Source organism: Hippoglossus stenolepis, chromosome 6, assembly GCF_022539355.2.
Source record: "Hippoglossus stenolepis isolate QCI-W04-F060 chromosome 6, HSTE1.2, whole genome shotgun sequence".
Taxonomy (NCBI): domain Eukaryota; kingdom Metazoa; phylum Chordata; class Actinopteri; order Pleuronectiformes; family Pleuronectidae; genus Hippoglossus; species Hippoglossus stenolepis.
This window is the reverse complement of record NC_061488.1, coordinates 25,001,405-25,025,049: the sequence shown is the minus strand read 5'-3', so window position 1 is coordinate 25,025,049 and position 23,645 is coordinate 25,001,405. Positions and strand designations below refer to the sequence as shown.

Genomic DNA, 23,645 nt, shown 5'->3' with positions numbered 1-23,645 from the left:
CCCTCTATCTCAGCTCTCTTTTCTTGAAATCTACTGTCCTCTTTCAGTCTCTCAACTTAACTTGTCTTACTTTCTTACTTAACTTAATTCACATATTCTCTCTTACTTACTAAAGTTCTTACCTCTTAAACCCTCCTTCTGTCTTTATGTTATTTTAACTTTCTCTGGGATACTCACAAACTCATATCTACCTCCAACGCCTTGTCTGTTTCTTTGTTTTCTCCCTTCCTGTCCATCAGTCAAACTTCTGTTTTTATGCTCTTTAATGTACCATGTTATATTAAGATTCTCTTACGTTAGGATATATTTGTGTCTAATTTGACATTTGCTGGTCATTTTGAGACTGATCATTCTGGACCTAAGTAGCCTTGTTATTTTATTGTCTAACAGTTTTGTTAGATCGACAGTTACAGATCACTTTATTTCTGTTCAAATTATATTCAAGCCCATAAGCTGCCACTTTTGGTCACTGATATGTTTTATCTTGGAGTAGAAACAGTGTTGAATCTTGAATTCAGTACTGACTTTTCCATTTAAATCCACCATGTGCTCACAATTGTATTTTGGTGTTCAAGATGTGACGCATGTTATTATTAAACATGTAATGGAAATGTATTGGTCCTTTAGTGAAGTATATGTTGACAGGTGTTGACAGGTAACATTTTTAAAGTGTAAAATAATAAGTTACATCAGCTTTAAGTTGAGTTAACAGAAGTACAAATTTAAAGTTATTACAATTAAGAACATTATAAGTTCTATCAACTCTGAATTAAGTTAACAGAAGTAAGAATTGAAAGCAACATTATAAAATTATAAGTCTCATCAACTTGAAGTTGAGTGAACAGAAGTAAGGATTTTAAGTTGTTACAATTTGAAAATATAAGTTATGTCAACTCTGAGTTAAGTTAACAGAAGTTAGGATTCGATGTTGCTACAATGTATATGTGGAGGCGGGCTTGGTTCGGGCGCTCAGTTGTGGGAGAGAGAATGTGCGGAGCTAGCTCAGCAGGAGCCGTAACAGGTGAGTTGATTGGCACAGTTGCATTGAGTTGCATAATCATCCTCTCCTTTAAATGCAGAGTGCTGTGCTGCCTCAACCCACGATTGTAACCGCATGTGCCACAGTGGCGGCCAACGTGGGGCTCCACGCAGCCAGAGATGCGGACCGGCAGACGGAGATGGTGCTGGTGCGGTTGGCAGAGGACTTTGCGTCTGTGTACCGTAAGCAGGCAGCGGAGAGTAGACGGTGGCTGAAGGCTCTCCAGAGGCAGGTGGAGAGGAAGACGGCTCCTGCTCCCGCCTGACGCACTACGCTGAAGGAGGCAGTGAGCGCTGCACCAATTCCACGTCCCCGCACAGCACTGGAGAGGCCGGCGGTGAGCGTGTGTCGCCGAATCCGCTTCCCCATGTAGCGCTGAAGCTGGTGAAGGGCGCAACTCCGATTCCGAATACGTCGCCAGCAATTCTAGCCATTCATGGATGTGCTGTTAGAATGGGTGACGCAAGTAGAGGGAGATATATGTGGCAGCTGTGGGAGACATCTTCAGACTTAGGGGTCAGAATTGCTCATGTTACTCTGTTAGTGTTTGTACATTGTTTCACCTTCTGGTCTCCTTGATGCATCAAGTCTGCATTAAAATCTTCTGTGTAGACATCAGCTGCTGCCTGAGTTCAACTTTCACCTGCTTCCACAAAACTTCCATAACAGTCGTTGTAAAAAAGAAAATTCAAGGATTTATCCCCAAATCTTCATGAACGTTTTCTTTCTTTTACACGTACACACACACAGTGCTAATGAATAACTGATTTATTTGGTAAATCTTTAACAGTTTCAAAACAATATTCTTTGCACTGAATGATTGATAATTACAGCCAATATTCACACACACTGTGAAAAAACTTCTATGTGCTTACATTCAGAAAGATAAATAGCTGGGTGTCACAGGTAAAGAGAAGACAGAATCAGGGGCACAGGGAGGTCATGGTAAAGAAGTAGTGCTGTCAAAGGTATACACAGGCACAGAACACAGAGAATGGCTACTTTTTCAATGGAGTAAATCCATCTCTAATACGTAATAGTACATGTTTTGAGGTAACGTAGACAAGCAACATTTATGTCCAAACCATATTTAAATATTATTAATGATTTCAAGCTCACAAAGTTGTTCACATTGTCATGTGTTTTCTCCTTTGTAGGGATAATTACCCTTGTGAATTGTGATTTTTCTCGTGAAATATCATCACTTTAGGCCCGATAATTACTCATGTATACAACCTGGATGATAGAGTCAAAGTCTACATGTGCATGCTTAGTCCCCAGTATATAGTTTACTCCTCAGTTGCCACTATGCCACTGGAGTGAAGAGAGACTAGAAATGGGACTGAGGCAAGAAACACTGATGGGCATGTGCATCAGTGTCCGACAGGCAAGGCACAGAAAGGAAAGAGGGAGGAGGGGAAATTACAGAAGAGGTGCTGGGGGAGAAAAAGGATGGTGAGAAAAGGGATGGGTTGCAGAATGGAAAAGCTACAGCAGAAACAAAATCTGTGGAACGGTTCTACGAAAATACTAAGTTGATTCTTTTTGTTTCACTTGTTCATACTGTCATCTGATTTCCACTTGATTCCAACGTATTAAACATTTAAAATTGGATATTATGTATTTGTGTGTGTGTTTGCATGACAGAGAGAGTAAGGTGCAAACATTTTTTTCCCCCAGGCTGTGCCCAGAGCTGGCAGCAGACACGCTGAACGTCCAAAACGTAAATATACTGTACTATATATCTGCGAATGTGTGTGTGTTGGTGTCATGGTGTGCTGAACTCTGCTCATGTTACTGTATACAGTCCATGACATGTATCTGCAGTGTGTCCATATCTGGAGCCTGGTACTGGCATTTGGGACAACATAAATCTGGCAGCTCCTCAGCTCCAGCTGCCCCTTGATCCCCGACTGGCACCAAACCCTGATTACGGAATGAGGGGGCAGCGGGCACCGTGTTAAAAGCTGGACCAGGGAACAGACCTAAAGGGAGAAAAAAAAAAATCTTAAAAGAAAATAATGGGAGAAAATATATTTAATCACAACAATGTCAACATTCTGTGTTGTCACATTTGTGGCAACCGGCTGAATTTACCTCCAGGGTTCTGTTTCTTTTGGCTCAGTTTGTTTTTCGCACTCATCAACTTTTATCACCAGGATCATCTTCTATCGGCACAATCCTAATCCAAAGTATTGTATTGTAGTATTTTAAGAGCAAGTAAATTGCCAAAAATTTGATAAAACATCCAACAAAGGTAAAGATGAAACTAACAATTATTATAATTATTACTACTAGTGCACTGCCCGTTCTACACATGCTAGACAGACAGAGATTTCTCCTCTTTCCATATTGTGAATAAGAGATGTGTATTATAATTTTAAGAATGATGCGTCTTTGACACGTTCCGGAGCTACGTCAGAATTATTCCTTGTCATGAAGAGTCCTCCTCAACCGGAGAGTGAAGTTAGAAAACTTTGTGTTCATCCTACCTGGTTTATCTGCAATGAAGATTTTATAGCCAATGTTTTACATAAAATGAAACTGAATTTTCTTTATTACTGTTCACGTGTGGTTCATACAAAAATGTAAATGATTCACTGAACTTTAGTTAATATTTAATATATTGAATATTGGCTAGTTCAGAAGTCTGTTAAGTAATCAACACAATTATTCAGACCCAAGTTCACAACTTTTCAAAATAAAAGTTCTGTAATTCAGCTCGATATAATGCATTACAGAAGCAAAACTAACGTTGGGCTATTACTTTGATGACAAATCATCAAACAGGAAGTGATTATGTGAATATTGTTGCCATGAAGGGTATCAGCCCCTGAGCTATGAGACTGTCTCAGTCTGATATCTGAGGACGTAGAAGAAGACATGTTCAAGCCAGTCCATAGACTGAAGACAAACTGCCCTGCACTCACTGACTGGTACAGAATGCTGGTCACCTGTTTATTTGAATTTTATTAATATTTAACACGTCGCATGTCCAAATCACACAAACTTCGGCACTGCACTTTCTCAGGCCACTAAATATACAGATGCCAAGTGTGAAGTTGATTAGATGATCAGTTCGTAAAATATGAGTTCCACATACAGAAAGATAGACGTTTGTGGAATTAGTAGGTAGATTATTATTATTCAAACATTCTATTGATATAAAATAGTGATAATAACATAGTGAACTGTTTAGTCAAAATCTGAAAGTCCTATATGAAAGACTAACACATACACACACATATATATATATACAACAATTTGTGTGTTGGTTTTCATGTACCTTGTGGAGGAGGAATGTGTGGCGCCCGTGGTGGAAAGTCTTCCACGTGCCTCATCTTCATTAGCTCCATACGTGCGCTGCAGAAGTGAATCCAGACAAATTTCATGAGGGCTTTCAATACAAGCACAGTACAAATAAAGATACAGCTCTGACTCCAGGTGTGACATGATGCTGCATCTGATCAGCAGTTGAGATCTGTCTCCCTGCTGATGGGCTATACGGTAAGATTTGAACTTCCTCAGCCACAAAAAAGCTAAATGAACACAGCAAGAGCTGTAAGACCAGTACATACACTTTCAATAAATCTTCCCCTTACCCATATACAGGGGACAAATAATAATTGAAATGGACATATGTTATTCACTTACCGTGATGTGGCTTCCTGTTTGAGCCTGTCAATCTCAGCTATGGCCTGAGTCAGTTGGTCCTGCAGCTCCTCTTTCTTCTGGTTCAGCTTCTCTCTTGCTTCTCGCTCCGCTAGGAAATCTGCTTTGTAGATCTCAGCCTGAGGAAACACACAGACAGTGACATAGGGCGGGAGATTTGACCTTAGCATCCCATAAACATGTTATGGCTTATACAATATTTGTACACGACAAGTGATGTACGACAATCTGACATCCACACCGATGTCATGCCTGATCTGTCTTCCAAGAGAAACTGTGTGAAAATGAGCACTGAATGATATAACTTATCATTTCATACTCAGTCAAAATAGAAATAGAAAAGTAAGTAAAGGAAAACAAATACATTGGGAATTTGGCCACGCTACAACACAAAGCAAGTGGAGGAGACTGAACAGAAATAAACAAATTTAAATGTCAATATATTGTATGTACAACACAGTTTTTTATAACGGTGGAGTTTAAACACCCACACACAGAAGCCCCCAGACCCCGCCCCCACTCACATACATGATCCGACACCATCGATTAATAACTAAATACACAATAATAAGTTTGTCATCTAAATCATAACCATCCGATTCTGTTTACTGAGCTGGTGAACTCACTGATTTAAGAACAGTGATGTGAAGCATGTTGCGTGTCCTGAAGCATGTCGGTTTGAAGAGTGATGCGATTCAAACAAAGTACAAACTACAAAGTTACTGATGACAGATCTTTGAACTGAACTAGATGAAATTATTAAAATGAAGAAAACTATTTTTGATCCCTACATCTAAAAACAACCTGCTCAAGAGGTCGAATCCCAACCTGTCTATCAGGTATGACTGTACCTGAGCAGTGAGGACAGGAACTGTCTCCAGTGAGCCTTTCTGTTGCTCCACCTCTTCCTTCAGTTTATCGATTAGATCCTGCTTCAGGGCCAGTGCTCGCTCTGCCTCCTCTAGTCGGCTGCACAGATCTCCTCCCTGAAGGACAAACAAGCAAGACACATGAATGTCAAGACTCGTATAAATTAGGTAAACAGCCAAACTAATGAGAGATGTTGAACTGTGTGTTTACCTCACTCTTCAGTTTAGAATCATAGTCTCTGAAGAGGCACGTGTAGGCATGCTGCAGTTGTGTTAGTTTTTTCCTTAGAGAAAGAAAGGAAACATAATTTTACCTTACAGTATAAAATACCAAATCTCAGGTATCATGCTGGAAACAGTGGAGGATTCGGAATGAAACTGAGCAGCTGTTATTATCACAGTGAAACTCATAATGCTAATGAATAAAATGAATTACAGGTGTATTGCCTTGTTATGGAGCCCTTTCTGTCCTGATTTAAAAAAATCTTTTGAGTTGGTGAGAGAATAAAATTATAAGATAAATGTATTAATATATTTTGCCCACAATCCAACGTGGTACTGAAAAGGGGTTTCAAATTTTATGTTTACTGAAGGGTTGATACCACATAACAGTGAGGTCAAAATTAATCAATGATGTCCTTCATAGCAACAGGTATTACATGACTCAATATTGGTAAAACTGTGTGTTGGTTAAAACTGTTTCTTATTTTGTTTTATTTATAAATTCAAAATTAATAATGATGTCACTTAACAACCAGTTGGGACACTACTATCTCTCTATGTGTGTGTGTGTGTGTGTGTGTGTGTGTGTGTGTGTGTGTGTGTGTGTGTGTGTGTGTGTGTGTGTGTGTGTGTGTGTGTGTGTGTGTGTGTGTGTGTGTGTGTGTGTGATGAACACACTTCTCCTCTGTGACCACATGTCTCTCTGTCTTCAGGGCCTGCTCCAGGCTCTGGGTCTGCAGCAGAAGCTTGTCCATGGCCACATGATGCTGCTTCCTCAGCTGCTCTAGCTCCCGCTCTGCCAGCTGCAGGGCCTTCAGTTTACTGGACAGTCTACACACAGGTAAAGAGAAAGACGTTAATAGAGAGACGACTCTATGTTCTGTATATATTCATGCTGTAGTTACGTGACCACTCACTTTTCTTCCAACATTTTGCGTTCATGCTCGCTTTTCTCTAGACAGCTCTGTCTCTCGTTCAGTTCTCCTAATAGGGAAGTTGCCTGAGCTTTCAGTGCTTCACAGTCCTTTGCTAGCTGCAGAAATACAACATGGTTAAGTTAGTGGACTAAATGCTGATATTTAAGACCCTTCTACAGCACCACCATATTTAACTCCATTAAAGGGCCCATATTGTGTCAAATTAATTTTCTGGGCTTTTACTAGCCGTAATGACTTAAAGGGGGTCAGTAGGGACCCTCAAAGTATGAAAACAGTCACTCCGCGGACTTTTTCACTCAGTCCATTCTAAGAAATATGTTATCGAAACGTCTCGTTTCGTACTTCCTCTCCTTATGATGTCATTCGGGATTGCACTTGTCTCTCAGCCCCACCCAGCAGGTACCAGTCCAGCCTTCGAACCCACCACCACCCCCCCACACCAAACGCGACACGAAGCAGACATGTTGCTGAGCTAGCAGCTTGTTAGCTACCACAGGTTAACCACAACAAACACTGAAGAAACACTGCAGCGTGGAGGGATGTAAGGAAGAGAATGTGTCCGTGCACATTCCTCCTAAGAACGTTACTGTTCGAGACCATCGGTTACGCTTTATTTCTTCCGACATGCCGTGCCGCTGTGCTCAGTACGGTGTAACGCAGACGTTACTCCGTATTGAAACTCCATTGTGAAACTCCGTACTGTAACTCGGGATGTTACTCCTACATTGGCCGACTGTCCTGCTAAAACTTGAACAAACATGAGGACGGTGTAACTTAACGTTCAGAAACATCCTGTTGTAACCGACTGTAAATAAGTGGCTGGTCTTCTATAGATGTATCCAAACATAACGTGACTTTCAGCTGTATTTAGCAGAGAGAGTCAATGCGCCAGAATGAGACCGGTGATAGGCCTGGTCGCGTGTCACTCAGAGTGCAGTCAGCCAATCAGAGGATGGGCTCAAGAGGCAGGCGAAAACAGCCTGTTTTGTCGGCAGCTCCAGAGAGAGGCAGAAGAGAAGACATGGAAATACACATTGCAGCATTTTTTTTCAACTTTAAACCACTGATATATAATTTTAGGGGTACCAGTACCTCAAATGAAATCCCAGAAAGGTGTAAAATATGGGCCCTTTAACTGGAACATTTTGGATCTTTGTCGATCATACCTGGGAACAGTCCTTGTCCTTCTGTTTCAGCAGAGCTTCAGTTCTGTCCCGCTGAGCTGAACTCTTCTGCAGGTAGTCAAGCTTCTCCTCAAGCTCCCGATACCTGCAAACAAACAGCTGCCAGATCATTTCAGTACTGACACAGGCTTGCATCTACATTCAAATACATGTATGTATGTATGTATGTATGTATGTATGTATGTATGTATGTATGTATGAATGTACATGTATTATTAAACTGTATATATTACCACAATACGTAAGGGCTGAATAATAATAATACAATAATTGTATATTAAAATTGGAATATGAAACATTTAGACTTATTTAATGATAAGTTACAAAATTATCAGTCTGAGAAGTAGCAACTGATGCCAGCAAACATGGATTTTGTGAATGTATATGGAGTACTCCGATTTTGTATTAAATCCAAGTAGTAATGCCATATTAAGTAAACATTCCATTACAAATATAAGCCCCACAAATTTATATAAACTAGCAGATTCTGTCGATCGATAAATCAATCGATAGATACTTTATCCTGATACTTGATCCCGAAGTAAATTTTGTTGTCTGCTACTCAATTAAATATTCTATTGTTGATAGAATAACTTTGTCTTAACGTTGCCATGCATGACAGGACATTGACAGAAAAACTACTTGAGACAACACGAGTAAGCACATAAAGAATTAACAATAACAAAACAAACAAAAAAATAAACACATACAGGGACAAAATGAGTTAAAACGTAAGAGGAAGACAGAGTCACATGTAGACAGCGGACATGCACACAGTGAGAAAGAAAGCCACACAGAGCGGTGGGCTCACCTGCCCTGTGTGGCCTGAAGCTGCTCTGTGAGTTTAGCCAGGCTAGAGCTGGAAAAGGAAATAGAAAGAGAGGAAGAGGAGGAGGAGGAGGAGGAGGAGGAGGAGGAGGAGGAGGAAGACATCTCAAAGACAGGCTTTTATCAAGCATAAGTAACGCAGTGCTACTAAAACAAGGTTAATTGAAAATCAACCAGTCTGAAAGATCCAGTGACTTCAAGTCAAACACGCAATACAAGTCAGTTTAGCGCCGTTAGTTCCAAACAATGCATACAAGTATTTTGAGTTAAAGGGGAAATATTTGGTACCAGTCAGAGGAGTGCTGTGCCTCAGAGCGATGTTGAACAACCTCCTCAGCAACACTGTTTGCCTGTGAACACACACACACACACACACACACACACACACACACACACACACACACACACACACACACACACACACACACACACACACACACACACACACACACACACACACACACACACACACACACACACACACACACACACACACACACACACACCTTTTAGATCACCTGTGTCTATCCATAATCACGTATAGTCTCCACTGGTCATAGAGACATCACTTACAAGCAGTTGAGTCAGGTGACAGACCTGATGTACCAGAGGGTAACAAGAAACATGAGCAAGTAAGAGCTGGGCAATTAATGGTCTAAAATATTTAATCAAATTCAATAGTGCTTGACAAAAGTTTGAAATGCGATCGAGTTTAAGACAAATTATGCCTGTGCGGATTTTAAAGGTGGGGTAAGCCATATTAATTCAAAGACAATTCTGCTGATATCTCCTCAAAGTCCACGAGCTGTAGGTTGTGTGTGCGCTGACCCGGACACCACTCCACTGTTCTATGATAGCCAGACGTTAATGTCACTGAAAAGTCGTCTTCTAGCAGCTCTGTGCAGTGCACGTTCAGTGTTTTGGAGGCGTAACTTTGACCAGAGGTCTGACAGGAGGAGGTGCAATGTATTGGTTGTATATTTTTTAAGGGTAGCCTGCTCTTGCTAGGTTTTCCAAGATTACCAAACCCAGCTTTAATGTCTTTATGAGTTACAATTTATAACCAAAATCAACCCTAATGTGAGACTGAGGCCAGAGGGTCAAGTGAAAAGATGCTATTAATAATGGCTGCATGTCACACAGGGTACTTTCCTCTATCTGCTTCCGGAACGTTTCCATTTTCAAAATCTTCTTTGCAACGATTAGTTGAATTCTACATTCGATTTCTTATGTTTTGTGATTTAAAATACGTTTCATAAGCACAAGTTTGCATGTGCTTGTTGCTCTTATTTTCTCATGTCTGTCATGCTCTCTGAAGTACTGCATCACTGCACTAGTTCCTTGGAAAGAATTTCTCCATGGTCAAATCTAAGCGTTACCTGTGCCTGGGCCAGTTTGGCACGTAGCTGGCCAATGCAGTGACACATCCGCTCCCTCTCTTTCTCTCCCTCTTCTCTGTCCCTCTCCAGCTCTTCATTCTTCGTCCTCAGCTCTCTCATGCCTTCCTCCAGCTTTTCTTTGTGGCTCTTCAGCAGCTGCAGGAAGTCATTTGGACCTTCCAAGGGCTGCAGGGAAATGACGGGAAGTTGAAAGAAACAGAGATGCATGGATTGTAAACAATCAGCACTGACAGGAGCGAAGTTAACAGAGATAGACTATGTTCACCCAAGCAGAAAAGTAGAAATACACCAAGATGTAAGATAACACAAGAAGAAGGGAGCCCGTAAAAAGAGATCAACTGGGGGGGTATTAAAAGTGCCAAACAGTGCCTAATAATAATGTGCATAATTCAAAGTAAGAAAAGGAAATATTGATAAAAGTTAGTGAACAACCTCCATTCAATCCAGTTCCTGCTCGGAATTCCAAGACAAATGCATGGATATAAGGTATATTACCAAATGTAAAAAACAACTTTCAGTTGAGTTATTGGAATATTTATTTAAAATGCTGTTAGTGACCATTGTTAGGTTTTGTATTAAGAACTCAAACAGTGGCATTTTTTCCGAGCAGGAAGTGAGGATTTCTGACCTGCCTGTATGCAGTGGCAGACAAGGTGGTCGGTGAAGACTTAAACCAGACCTATAAAAACTATTAAACCAAGTCTGTGGGATCTTATTGGTGGAATCAAGATGGAGTGAGCAGTCTCACCTGGCCATTTTCCCTGCCCATTACCTCCCCCAGTACCTCTGAAAATGAGGTGGGGGGAGTGGGGAGGGAGCTACTCAAGGAGACATCCTAGGCACACGGACAGACCCATTAGATAAAAAATAAACAAATGCATCAAAATTAAAGTCAACAACAGCACCATACATCTTACCAGGCTGCGAGGTGGTGTGGTCTGTGTGTGTTGATCCATCTCTTTGACTCTCTTTCTCTCACGCTGATCTAGAGTCTGAAAGACGGAAGAAAAAAAACGTACAACTTCAATCATTTACATATAGATGCCTGGCCCCTTGTGAGTACCCTAAAGGGGACTTATAATACTTAAAATACCTTTTTTCTCTGTCATATAATTAATGTTACAAAGTTGGATGTTCATATTTAACATGGTCGAAGTGGCCTCATGAGACAAAGGCTCAGGTATCAGAGTGCTGTGAACACTATTCCAGGGTTATTTATACTGATGTCGGCTTGTCACCGATTTCTAGATTCGCTCTTCCTTCCAAACATGGCTCTTTCTCCCAAAACACTCTACTAAAGAGGTATTACAGGCATTTGATGTACTCAAGCACACAACTAATCCATGGTGCTGTTATCACATAAGCAGTAGTTTGGTGACAGCATAATAACACTAGCAGTATTAACTTCTCCTGAAAGCAATTGCTTTCCCTTCATTTGGCATTTCCCTATATGAGAGAGGGGCATAAATAGAAAATATTTAAATACAGATTGTGATGCAAAGATTATATCTACAGTTATAATACACAGGGAGGCAGATTATCAGTGTAATATCCATAGAGTCAGAGCACGCATTCTGTAATCTTTGTTGCTGCTGCTGTTTGTTCTGTCCTCGTGATCGGATCAGGGCTCATACAACTTTGGATGGATTTGAAAAGTTGCCATTTCCAAACTCCACACCAGTGAGAGGATGAGGCGGCGCTCATAAGCTTTCGGTGCACCGTCCCTCTGCAGACTTCCGGATGTTCAGCCAATCCAAAGAATGTGGAAATTTAAGGAGGGCTGAGCTAAAAATGTCTGTTTCAGACAGAGGCTCAAATAAGAGGCTGCATCACAGGCAGTTTGAAGAAAATTAGGACTTTTATGTGACTCAAGCAGGGCAGCTCTGGTAGAAGAGTTTCTCTGTGATCATTTTAAATGTCAGTGAAGGCTATGCCACTGCTCCTCAGCTGTCTTTAAACGATACTTATGTTTGTTTTGGCTGTGTGTGAAATCACTCATAGTCCACTATATAGTGAGTTTGCAATTTCGTAGTGCTCTCCAAACTATAATGGAACATTGTATCCGACAGTGCACCGTGAAAAGCAGTGTATAACCAGTGGTCACTAATCGAGCAATATCTACCATCATGTATTGCGCTTGCGGCGTTGACAGAAGAAAAATGGCGGAGAGGAAAGAGGGCAGCACGTCTCAGCCTTCTCTCTCTGGCCATTCTACTCCCTCTTAATCTTATCAAAAATATCTGAAATATAATGAGGATAAAGACAGGCAGGTTTATATTTGCTGACATTTTCACAGAGCGACCAGTCTGTTTTAGTGGTTGCCTCAAAGTATTAATACTGAGTGTAAAATAAACATTTAAAATGTATGATGGGATTTTCCACTGGCTGACGTTGTTGTTGTTGTATGTTGTAATCCTGCAACAATGATGTTATTACCTGCATGGAGAAAAGTACCAAGTAGTGTCTGAAACATGTATTTTTTGGCAGATGAGCTCACTATATAGTCCTCTGCATAGAAGTCCCTATATAGTAAAGTAGGGAGTAGTAAATGAGAGGGGGATTTCGGACACAGCCTTTGTCAAACGTCATGATCACAAAATAAAGTGCAGCAGCTTGGAATTTTCTCTAACGCTGGTTAGAGTACAACTTAATAGTATAGGTGACCACAGAGAGCAAGAGGGGACAGAACAGAGGTGACATGCAGGAGCATGAAAACCATCTCTGTCTCCCTTTACTCCCTTTCTCTCACCCTCTCTGCGTAAGACACTAAGGAGCAACTCTACTTGGGGCCCCGATAAACACTGGCAGTGGATCCTGCAGTCATAATGTTGGACACTCGGTTCCAATAACTTTAAATACATGATTGGCTTGTGAGCTACAGTATGTTGTTCACATTGCCGTCCATTAGACAGGTGTTTAAAGATGTGGCAAAATTACAGTAACTATTACAGGATAATGAAATATCCTCTGCATACACATGACAACACAGGATCATATTATATAAAATGTATATCATGTGTTAAAAGTAGGAAAGCAGCTGTGTGTCTCTCACCATGCTAACCTGTGGTCCCTCGTGTGGACCGTTCCTTGCCGGGCGTCCCTGCAGGTCTTCTGTCTGGCTGGAGCAGTGAGATGAGGATGAAGCTGGTCCATTCACCAGACTCTGTAAGGAGTGGTTTTCCTGGGCCAGCCTCTCCACCAGGGACCTGGCCTCCTGGAAGCGAGAGCTGAGAAATTCTCTTTCCTCTCTCGTCCTTCGTTGCCATCCCTCCATCTCCTCGCAGCGCTGACGCAAGGCCAAGTTGCTTCGCCGCAGGGCCTCTGGAGGACAGAAGGGTAAAGGCAAAAAGTAGATTGACATGTAACATGGTGCCACACAAAATGTCAGGTACAATTAAATACAAGGGGGACACAGCTTATTCTGATTAAAATGAAAGGGAACTGAATCAGAGGGCAGGGCAAGGTGTGAAATAATCGAGGCGAGCCTAAGGCAGGAGCTGATCCATGCTGAGGATACCTATGGCAAAAAGGTGGAGGCCCTCAACACAGAAAAAGGGGATCTGTAAGATGAGGTGGGCCCACTGAAACAAGTACAGCCCCAGCTCACGCAAAAAGGTGACCAGCTGCAGTTGAAGGTGAAAAATGTTGAGGAGGAGAAGGACGTGCTGAAGGGGATGAAGTTAAACCACAGAGTTATATAAATTTGTAAATTGTAACTTGTGTTTGATTTCAAGTCAAAAACAGGAGTCAAAACATCATAGTGAATCATTTGGTGATGAAAGGAGTCTTAATGCTCTTAAAAACAGCTCCTTCTCTAATGGTAATACTCCTGAATCCAATGTGTTTCACTACTCTGGGAAACAATTCAAATTTTGTTTCTCTTTCTATTCTATCTTAAATTACCCACACATACACATTATGTTTTCATTATACTTTCTTTAAAATTATCTACTGAAATGGCCATTTAATGTTCCACCATTATGGCTACATTGATACTACTACGTTTGTGTTTGGAAACGCATCAACTCTGTTACGGATACGCCTGGTGTCCTCACTACTCCAGAGTTTTAGAGCCGCTACAACCGAGAAGTTTGGAAATGCTGCTGACTCCATTTTAGGTTGAAAACTCCGGGCTGCATCTTAGTAAAGAAGTTTAGAAATTATGACATCGACACTCACAACCGCTTGCTGATTGGGTCTTTTTTGTCACAATGCAACCTCTGCTGATTCCTCAGCTTCCTATCACATGACCCTCTTCTGGAAGAAAACAACCAGCATTAAGCCTAATTTTCCAGTGTAGAGCACAGCATGGTTAATGAATCACAAGTGTTGCTGATCCGGTTGTCTTTGCTAACAGTTGTTGTGCATTTAAATTCTGCATTTTACAATGAAACAACTGTTTACATGTGTAGGGGGCAAACTATTATTCTAGCAATCTGTGCCAATTCTGCAACTAACAACCAAATGCTTCCTGCTCACACCAGCGCGCCCATGCCCAGTGTATGTGAGTGGTCATGTGATATGCATTTTCAGGCGTGTTAGTATGGACATGAAACCAATACAGAGCCAAAACGCTTGTGTGGAAATAATAGTATGCCTAACAAAATCCACTTTACCATCTATTTAATTCCATCAGTAATGACTCCATGCTGAAATATACTATGGTGAGTCATTACTGCTTGATTTGTTACCTCTAAGCTGCTGGTTATCACCCAGCAACCTGGTCACCACTTCATTGGCAGCCAGCTCTGCAGGGACCCGGAGGGCGCCTCCACTGTCCTCTCCTGACATGTCCCACTGCATCGGGCCATCCGGCTGGGGCTGCACCATCCCTATGGATACACATGCACAAAGTTATGAATTGGAGTATATACATTCATCCTGACATACAGACACATGGCAAAGACACCTCTACTTTCACTTTCTGTTCACGCTTTCCTCTAAATCCTGGTCCCTGTTCCGAGAGGAGGCCCTGTGGCCCGCTGATGACCGCTGATGTGTGCTGATGTGTGCTGATGTGCAGACTCCTCTGAGCTGTCAAAGCAGGTACCGGTGGTCTGCAGGACATCATGACGTCATCCCAAGTAACCACGAGGCAAAGAGCTTCGGCTGGGACACGAAGCTTGATTCCGACATTTGTTGACATCAGAATTAAAAGTAAAACACTACTCGTCCCTCACAATGCTGTTACATGTACGTGATATGACCACCGGATGTTTACTACAGCTAACACCCAGGTTGTTTTTCTTCCCCGCAGTGACACAGGATCGAATCTGACCCCGGTGCACATCACACACACCAAACTCCACTTACCCTCAGTCCTGTTCCGCGTGTGTCGTTCAGAATAACACACTCTTCTTCACATACGACCTGTGAGTGAGCGCAGCTGACGTTATTTATCCGAGCTGCTTAATGCTAAGTGAGTTAGCTTCCCAGGTAGCGAGGGTATTAAATCCAGCTACGGAATAATCTGACGAACTCGCTCACTGACATAAAGTCATCGTACGTCTTCTGAACGGCGCCTGGCTCAATGTCATGAAGTTATCCTTATACTGTGTGGTTTTTAAGGTGGGTTAAGGTTATCAGTCAGAGCCGAGGCGACTGTTGTTAGCTCCAGAGGACATGTGTTTTACCCTGAGTGCAGACTCTCAGGCAGCACTTCCTCTCAGGCTGTATAAGGCTAATAGCCAACTCTAACTTGAAATTTCTCAGCTGCTGATATTTTTAGCATGTCTTTAAGTAATTATGTTAAGTCAATAGGTGTAGAGTCCCTAATTTCCTTTTTCGTATAAACCAGGGAGGATGAACACAAAGTTTTCTATCTTCACTCTGCACCATATAAAAAGCTCTGCACACAATGTCCAGCACACAAACAATAAAAAATATGCAAACATTCATTTGGTCTCAAGTTAATACTTGAGACCAAATGAATGTTTCAAAAGAAAACACTCCACAGACATCCATGTTGGGAGTGGGTGCTGCCTGACAGGCTTAACTGAGGGTAAACAAACCCCAGTCCCTCAGGAAATCCCCTTCCTTGTTCCGCAGTAGGAGATGACGTCAGCCGTCTGCAGCAGCGGCGCTTCCTGTGCTGTTCTACTCAAAGCGAAAGCATACAAACACGTCTCTGCGAGAAGGAGGCGACATGATGCTCTCTGCACTTCTACTACTGCCATTACTGTCCGCATGGGTTCACCCAAGCTACTCGCTCTACTTCCACATAGGAGAGACGGAGAAGAAATGCTTCATTGAGGAGATTCCAGACGAGACCATGGTGATTGGTAAGATGCTAACTGGACGATGCTAACTAACTAGCCCTGCTCGCGAACAGCTGCTGAAAGATGCGGCTCTGAATGTGGCAGCAGCGAACACACACATTTACAAGCCACAAGGATAGCTTCCTAATGGCGTCTGTAGCTGCCGGTCTACCTGCTAACACTTCATAGTGATGTTCCCATTGAGGGACAGCGTTACACCTGACTGGATGGCTTCATATTCGGAATAACAACTGTGATAATAGAGGCTAGGCACAAAATCACTAAACATATCACTGTTGTTGATTTCATGATAGTAACCAGTCTGATAGAGCTCAAACATGACAGTTCCCAAACGTTTCCTGGTCCCCTCCTCCTCTCCCCTCTCTCCTCTCCTCTCCTCTCCCCCAACCGGTCGGGGCAGATGTTCGCCCACGTTGAGTCGACCGGTTTCTTCCAGTTCAGAGTCTTTTCTCTGCACAGTCGCCAAAGTGCTCGCTCGTTGTGAGAAATGCTCGGTTTCTCTATGATATGTGGCGCTGTACAAATAAAGTTGACTTGAATTTAAAATTGAGTGGTTGTGCTGATATGAGAGTGTAGGAATGTTTGTGTTCAAGATGGAACACATTCTTTTTCTGGCCAACTTGTCTTCCCACTATCAAAGCTGTTGACCTGTTGGAGATGGTAGATGCCATGAGCGTAAAACGAGGTTTAAATAAGCAGCATTTTTCACCTGACTCTGATGACATCATATTAATGTCAATAATAGTGATGAGTGAGAGTTTCTCATAGAAACATTTATCATCACTCATATGAGTCTGCACTGCCCACACTACTCTGTCTGTCATCCACAATACAGATAGACACAAGATTTAAGTTTATAAATTTAGATCATAAACCTATGTTTATGCCAGAATACCAGTTTTGCATGACTGTTTTCAAATATGTTATGGTGTAGCCTGTTGATCAAAATATGTATATAAATGGAATGAGGTTTTTCAGTTAGTGTATAGAATCTTTATTTATTTAATGTATATCATAAAATTATGATTCCAAGGTCCAGTATGATCATTTGAAAGCTGGTACCAATATTGATATTTTACAGTTGATGAAAACTCATGTATTGGTAGATGACTTTTTTGATGAAAACACATAATGTAAGTAAAATTTACACTTCAATTAGTTTTTTATGCTAAATAATGAATATTTATGCCTTATTAATTTCTGAAATAACAAGAAACGTATGCATTTTCAAGTTGTGCATAAAAGGCCTGAGTGGAGATGCAGAAAAGTAAATGAAAACCTTGAAATATGTTTGGGAGAGATGAAAGATTTGATGTGGATAGACACATAATACACACTTTCACATTTCCTTTGTTCGAGCTTTGATTGACGCTGCTTTAATCACATCATCATGTACTATAATGGCAGCTGACTAGAGAATGGACCAAGAAAAGTAGGAGGATGTAGAAGAAGGAAAATCCTGAGTCAGGAATAAGAAGCAGATTGTGGTAATGCACCTTGATGTTGGTGGCCACCTGCCAATAAACCGAATAGAAGAAGACGAAAAATTTGGGCCTTCCATCTCACTTAACCAACTCATAATATTTGCATTAGAAATATGAATAAATTAGCAACTTCTATTGATGATTTTCTGAAAAACCGAAAACCTGTTTCTCTTTACTGTTTGACAGGAAAATACAGCACTCAGCTGTGGGACAAACAGACCAATTCCTTCCTCCCAGCCACCCCTGGCCTTGGGATGCATGTCGAGATCAAGGATCCAGATACAAAGGTCAGGACAGAGGAAGTAGTAATGTCCAACACACCAACATACATATGAATGCAATCTTAAGATTCTTCTCTTACAACTCTCCCAGATAATCCTGTCTCGTCAGTATGGGTCAGACGGACGGTTTACCTTTACTTCCCACACTCCTGGAGAACATCAGATCTGTCTGCACTCCAACTCCACCAAGATGGCTCTGTTTGCAGGTGGAAAACTGGTATGGTCCAAATCATTTTTTTCATTTCATTTTACCTGATCAGTTATTTTCCTTCAAAATGTTTCACACAAATGTTGATTACTATTGACCATACTTTCATATGTTACGTGTTCAAAGTGGGACTTTGAGAAATAAGTGCAGCGTCTTTATCTGTACTAATTAAGGGCTGTGTCATATTCTGTTAAGTTGGGCTAACTCAGTAAATCAGGCTTATCTTTAGGAAACCATGTCAAATCAGGGTTAGATTAGTCTGATAAGTGGAGTTACCATGGAAACGTATCCATCCCTGGTCAGGTTAGTTTTAAGGCTAATGTGCACCTCAGGCTGAAGTAGTGTTAAAATCCCTCTGCATCTGCCTTGACCAGTTGGGCTGAAAGGAGAGAAATGATTACAGATACTAAATTATTTGCTTCATTCTAAAAAAATTCATTGAGCAACAGGGTCAAATCTGGATCCTGCAGCTCTGGAGTAAGAGATATGTGCAGAATTAGGACAGAGAAGAACTAGAATGGCTTAGTAGATCACATACCTCCTCCAAGGGTTAGGCCAACAGTCCTCTTAAATTCAATCAAGATGCACCACATTTCACACAAAAATTAATGTGCCTGCTTTTTATATCAAGATCCATGCATTATTCCTTTGGAAACAGCCTATCTCGCAATGTTAAGTAAACTGGGGGCTGGGGATTCTGGATCTGCTGCCTAATCTGGATCAGCACCAATATTTAACGGGGTCTTCCCTAACTCCCACCAAGATTTGTGGTAATGTGTTCAGTTGTTTTTGTGTAATCCTGCTTACAAAACCTCCAAACCAACCAACAGCTGGATGAGGCTATCATGGCAGTTGTTCTTGTCAGTTTGATCACATGTTGACACTGGCAGAGCAGGGTCGGCACAATATTAAGAGCTGCAGACTTCTAGTGAGAGGCATTTTTGTTCTCTCTCGAACGGTCCGACACACCCACACTGGTGTTTCCAGTTACTCTGGCTGTTCAGCTTCGGGCCCTGGCTGCATGAAGGTAGAGAGGTTAATACTGGGAATTACTTTGTCTCGCAATCAGGACTGAACAGTCCTACCACATGCAGCACAGCTAACAGGAGAGTGAGGGAGGTGTCACCTGGGAAGAACTCAGAGATGAACATGAATGCAAGGCCTTTAAATGATATCTCCATGAAATTAAAGAAACAGAAACAAATTAACGGTGGTTTATGATCTTATTAACATACACAAGGAACAGATAGTCTGAAAGTAATTTTTACTCATAGTGAATCAAAACCACTTCATGGAGATGTTTAGTTCCTAAAAAAGTATCTTTTTTAACATTAATTACTGTCTATTTCTTAATCTTATAGTTATTGCACATTAAGTTTCAGCACATTGATGTGTTTTTTTTAATAACATTGAATTCAAGAGACACGTGAGGATACCGACAGGTACACAGATCATCGACACTAAAACCCAGTATACTTGACAGTAAGTGTCCCACTTCAATACGACATGGTCCACCAGTGCAGATCGACAATTCCACTTGTCCGCAGTACTAGGTCCCAGTTAAGTTAGATTTCTGCATTGGAGTTATTAAAAACTGGATCCTATTAGAATCCTATGGGTTTTTAAGAAGTGAATTATCTTAATAAATACTCTAACTCAACAGTCCCTGACTTCTCCAGGTCCAAAACTTGGTACTAGTACATTGAGTTTGTCCCACCTACTCAGATATTTTTATTTAATCCTTTTCCCCTGATGTTGGCTGATATAACTTGTTGAAGTTTATTCAATCTTCCTGTTATACCAGACATATAATACATATAATACTACCTTTTTGACTATTATAAGCATTTATACATGTATTAGTTAGTCTGTGGGAGTTCTCAGGTCTGAGACCTCTGTTCATATATGTGAAAACAAACATTCACTTGTACTAGGATGACCTGATTAGAATATGAAGGTTAAGATCGTCAGTAAATATTTTGTTTTAGGAGCAGAACTCAAAAACGTTTTGGATTTTCTTTCACAAAACATGATTTTGTGTATCTGGTATTGATGGGGAGCCTATTTTGTGAAGCCGATTATTGTATTTTTTTCTGTAATATCTATCTAATAAAACTGAGAGTGGGCTCTCAACTCAGAACTTCCCGACAATAATCAACAGAAAGACACCACTAAGAGTTCTGTTTACAGGGCGTGGTGCTAAATTATCCGTCAATACCCCACACCTGTAAACTAAAAAAGTTTGAGGCTGTTCAGCAAATGACGGGGGTCACAAATACATTTTCTGTACGTTACAATTTCTAATCTATATGAAGTTCCCTATCATATTTTTTGAAAAGCAATCAGCCGTTCTGTATCAATGAGGGAAATATTATGGGATTAGCTAACTGAGCCAGCACCAATTGATCGGCCCTTCCATGTTTTGTTGGTTCCAGGGGAAATTTCATCTTCTCATGACAAAACATTGACAGAAACATTCCAATCAGCCATTTGTGATTCCTTTCGAAGTTCACAGAATTCAAGAGTGTACACACTGTCTGTTTTGCCATATGTTGCAGAGAGTGCATCTGGATATTCAGGTCGGAGAACATACCAACAACTACCCTGAAATCGCAGCTAAGGACAAACTCACCGAGCTGCAGCTGCGAGTCAGACAACTTCTGGACCAGGTCGAACAGATCCAGAAGGAGCAAAACTACCAAAGGGTCAGTTCAAAGAAATACAGGTCATGTTGAGATGACAGTTTTACAAATAAGTTTAGGAAGTGGGTATATAGTTTCAGTGACTTCATCCTGTGTTATCTTTTCCAGTATCGAGAGGAGCGTTTCCGCATGACGAGTGAGAGCACCAATCAGCGTGTTCTGTGGTGGTCCATCGCTCAAACACTCATCCTCCTCATCACTGGGATTTGGCAGATGAAGCACCTCAAAAGCTTCTTTGAAGCCAAGAAACTGGTGTAACGTGTGTGTGAGTACGGGCAGCATCAGGAAACAACATAAAACACAAGAAGACAGACTTGACTGAGTGGACCAGAGAGACATCCACCCACAGAGCCACAGAAACATCCAGAGGAAGACGCGTAGTCTTACTATCAGTCATAAATGGTACAAGCAAATTTACTCCGGCAGTTATCAGTGCGGGGCATTGTTTTTTTTATTTTTATGTTTTGTTCCTTGCTAACGTTTTAAGCTGTTGTTGTTCTTCTGTTAGCAAGAACACAATAGAACACCATTCCTACTGCCTTTCTTATCATATTTTCTTGACATCACTGGTCCGTGTCCTGTTTTTTTGGTCCCTGTTTAAGAAGAGGACGTTTTTTTAAGGTCAAACAGGAGTGAGTGAGTACAACAGGAGATGTCTAACAATGAGAATGTTAAAGCTGTTAATAACCAAGTAAAGCAGCTTTCAGACATGCACCGAACTCAGGAGATCCTCCGGAGTTTCTCCACAGGGCTGTATCTGTGAGCGCAAATGTCCGATTGAGAGCCTCCAGAGTTTCTGCGGACTGCGTCCGTCTTATCCCTGTTGAATAAGGTCCACAGAAAGTGCGGAGGGGCCGATGTGAGAACACGGCAGAACATCCTCCACGGGATTCACCGCAAGAGAGAGGGTGTGTTGACGTCTCCAACAGGCAACAGCAAACTCTGGAGAAAGTCCGGACCCAGTCCTCCGGACTTCCTCTGGAGTTCATGTCTAAAAACATCCTAATTTATTGACTCCTGTTTTTATTTGTATGTTGTTAGTGTTGCATAGTTTTATATTTTGCTAACATTAGCTTTTAGCTGTGGTCACACCTGCAATGCAAATATTATACCGGCCTTGATTCCTCACATGTACATGCTCTGACACTTTGCTTGAACGCCTGTATTTAGTATTTATAAGTAGAACATAAACACTCAAGTAATGGTTTATAATTGCCTAAAATATAATGTAATACACTGACATTTACAGCTTTTAGTAATGTATTGGTAATAAGTTAAAATCTCCCATGAAGCAAATGTAACTGGTGAATAGACAGATTATTCATCTTTAATGATAACAGTGTTTAAACGTGTGTCCATCCTTCACAGATGAGTTTATAAATCAAAACTCACAATGACATGTTGAACCTGAAGATTAATTCTGAACCTTAGAAGTAATTATGACCAAAGAACATGAATAAATTTAATTCAAGGTTCACTTACAATTTTTTTTCTTGTAGCTCTCAGCCCCATCTTGTGGCCTTCATCAGAAAATATGGTTTGGAGTAATTGTAAATAAATATTCCACATGACATGAACACAGTAAACAAATGTAAATAACTCAGATTTTATATGTCAACTTGTCAGTCATTTAGTATTAGTCTGTATACCAGTCACAATTTCTTCACAAAAGAGGCTTTGATTATAGTGCATTGTAAACCATTGCGTGTTAACTTATCAATATGAAACAGGGGTTTAAATGAAGTGTTAGCATCCATCCCTCTACTGCCTGTACATAGTTTCCACAGAGTCCAGTTCCCTGCTCATTTTACCAGAGCACGGTCTGTAGTTACAGTTTGTGATACTCACCTGTGATTAGCAGGATTCTAATGAACGGTGTAAATAACAGGTTTAGCTTATTGATTGTCCTGTTTGTTTTATAATGCCTTTCATATGGACTAAATGATGTGCAAGTCTTTACATTTGTTTCGGTTGTGTCACCGAGTTTTGTTTCATCAACTTATTTATTGAGCAGTCATAGCCTGGGTCTTATTGCTTTGAGACATTTGTATTTCTCAACACTGGACAGCATTTTAATTGTTAGATTCCTAATGAGGAAGCATTTGTCAATTGGAAGGAACAGTAATTTTTATCCTACATTTTAAATGTCGATTTAAAACAGCCCTTGAGCAACGTTTTCAATTTTCTTTTCTAAGTTGTTACAGTATCACTAACTATTCCAGCTTTTCCAGATGTCACGTGCACGTTCTTAATAAACAAACTGTCTGTGATCTTATTTGTGCCACTTTGCCTCAACTTGAAGAAATACACAATAAATGGCAGTTTTTTTTTTCCAACAGTACAATTTATTGCTTGGCTTCCCTCAGAGCCAGATTCCAAACTCAACAAGGCAACACCTTGTTCCGACAGCAACCGCCATCTACCCGCAAGCTGATGGACTTCGCTCTAAATCACGAACCAGAAAAATACACTAACCTTTTGACATCTTTGAAGAAAACACTGCGATGCCATCACAGCTGCAGTGTAAAAAAATCTGCTGA

General features: G+C 41.0%; 2 protein-coding genes across 8 annotated transcripts; one reads left to right on the top strand and one right to left on the bottom strand.

The window, feature by feature from the left end:
• Positions 1 to 1,792: 1,792 nt before the first annotated feature.
• Positions 1,793 to 15,806, bottom strand: ikbkg (inhibitor of nuclear factor kappa B kinase regulatory subunit gamma). Of its 7 annotated transcripts, none has more exons than XM_035158393.1 (16): positions 15,466 to 15,806; positions 14,844 to 14,984; positions 13,214 to 13,473; positions 11,070 to 11,144; positions 10,901 to 10,987; positions 10,132 to 10,317; positions 9,041 to 9,102; positions 8,736 to 8,783; positions 7,907 to 8,009; positions 6,720 to 6,835; positions 6,481 to 6,633; positions 5,792 to 5,864; positions 5,563 to 5,697; positions 4,694 to 4,830; positions 4,326 to 4,402; positions 1,793 to 3,024 (listed from the first exon to the last, which is right to left on the bottom strand). In XM_035158393.1, the coding sequence occupies exons 2-16, from the start codon at positions 14,980 to 14,982 to the stop codon at positions 2,834 to 2,836; spliced, it is 1,842 nt and encodes a 613-aa protein (XP_035014284.1). In that variant the 5' UTR covers positions 14,983 to 14,984; positions 15,466 to 15,806; the 3' UTR covers positions 1,793 to 2,833. The 7 variants fall into 7 exon arrangements, with proteins under 7 accessions (XP_035014284.1, XP_035014283.1, XP_035014285.1 ...); XM_035158392.1 differs by having other exon boundaries at positions 13,205 to 13,473; positions 15,466 to 15,805; XM_035158394.1 differs by lacking the exon at positions 8,736 to 8,783 and having other exon boundaries at positions 13,205 to 13,473; positions 15,466 to 15,805.
• A 410-nt stretch (positions 15,807 to 16,216) lies between these two features.
• On the top strand, positions 16,217 to 23,380 carry tmed4 (transmembrane p24 trafficking protein 4). Its single transcript, XM_035158401.2, has 5 exons — positions 16,217 to 16,433; positions 18,101 to 18,201; positions 18,287 to 18,412; positions 20,962 to 21,108; positions 21,214 to 23,380. Exons 1-5 carry the CDS (start codon positions 16,298 to 16,300, stop codon positions 21,361 to 21,363), a joined length of 660 nt encoding a protein of 219 aa, XP_035014292.1. The 5' UTR covers positions 16,217 to 16,297; the 3' UTR covers positions 21,364 to 23,380.
• Positions 23,381 to 23,645: the final 265 nt, after the last annotated feature.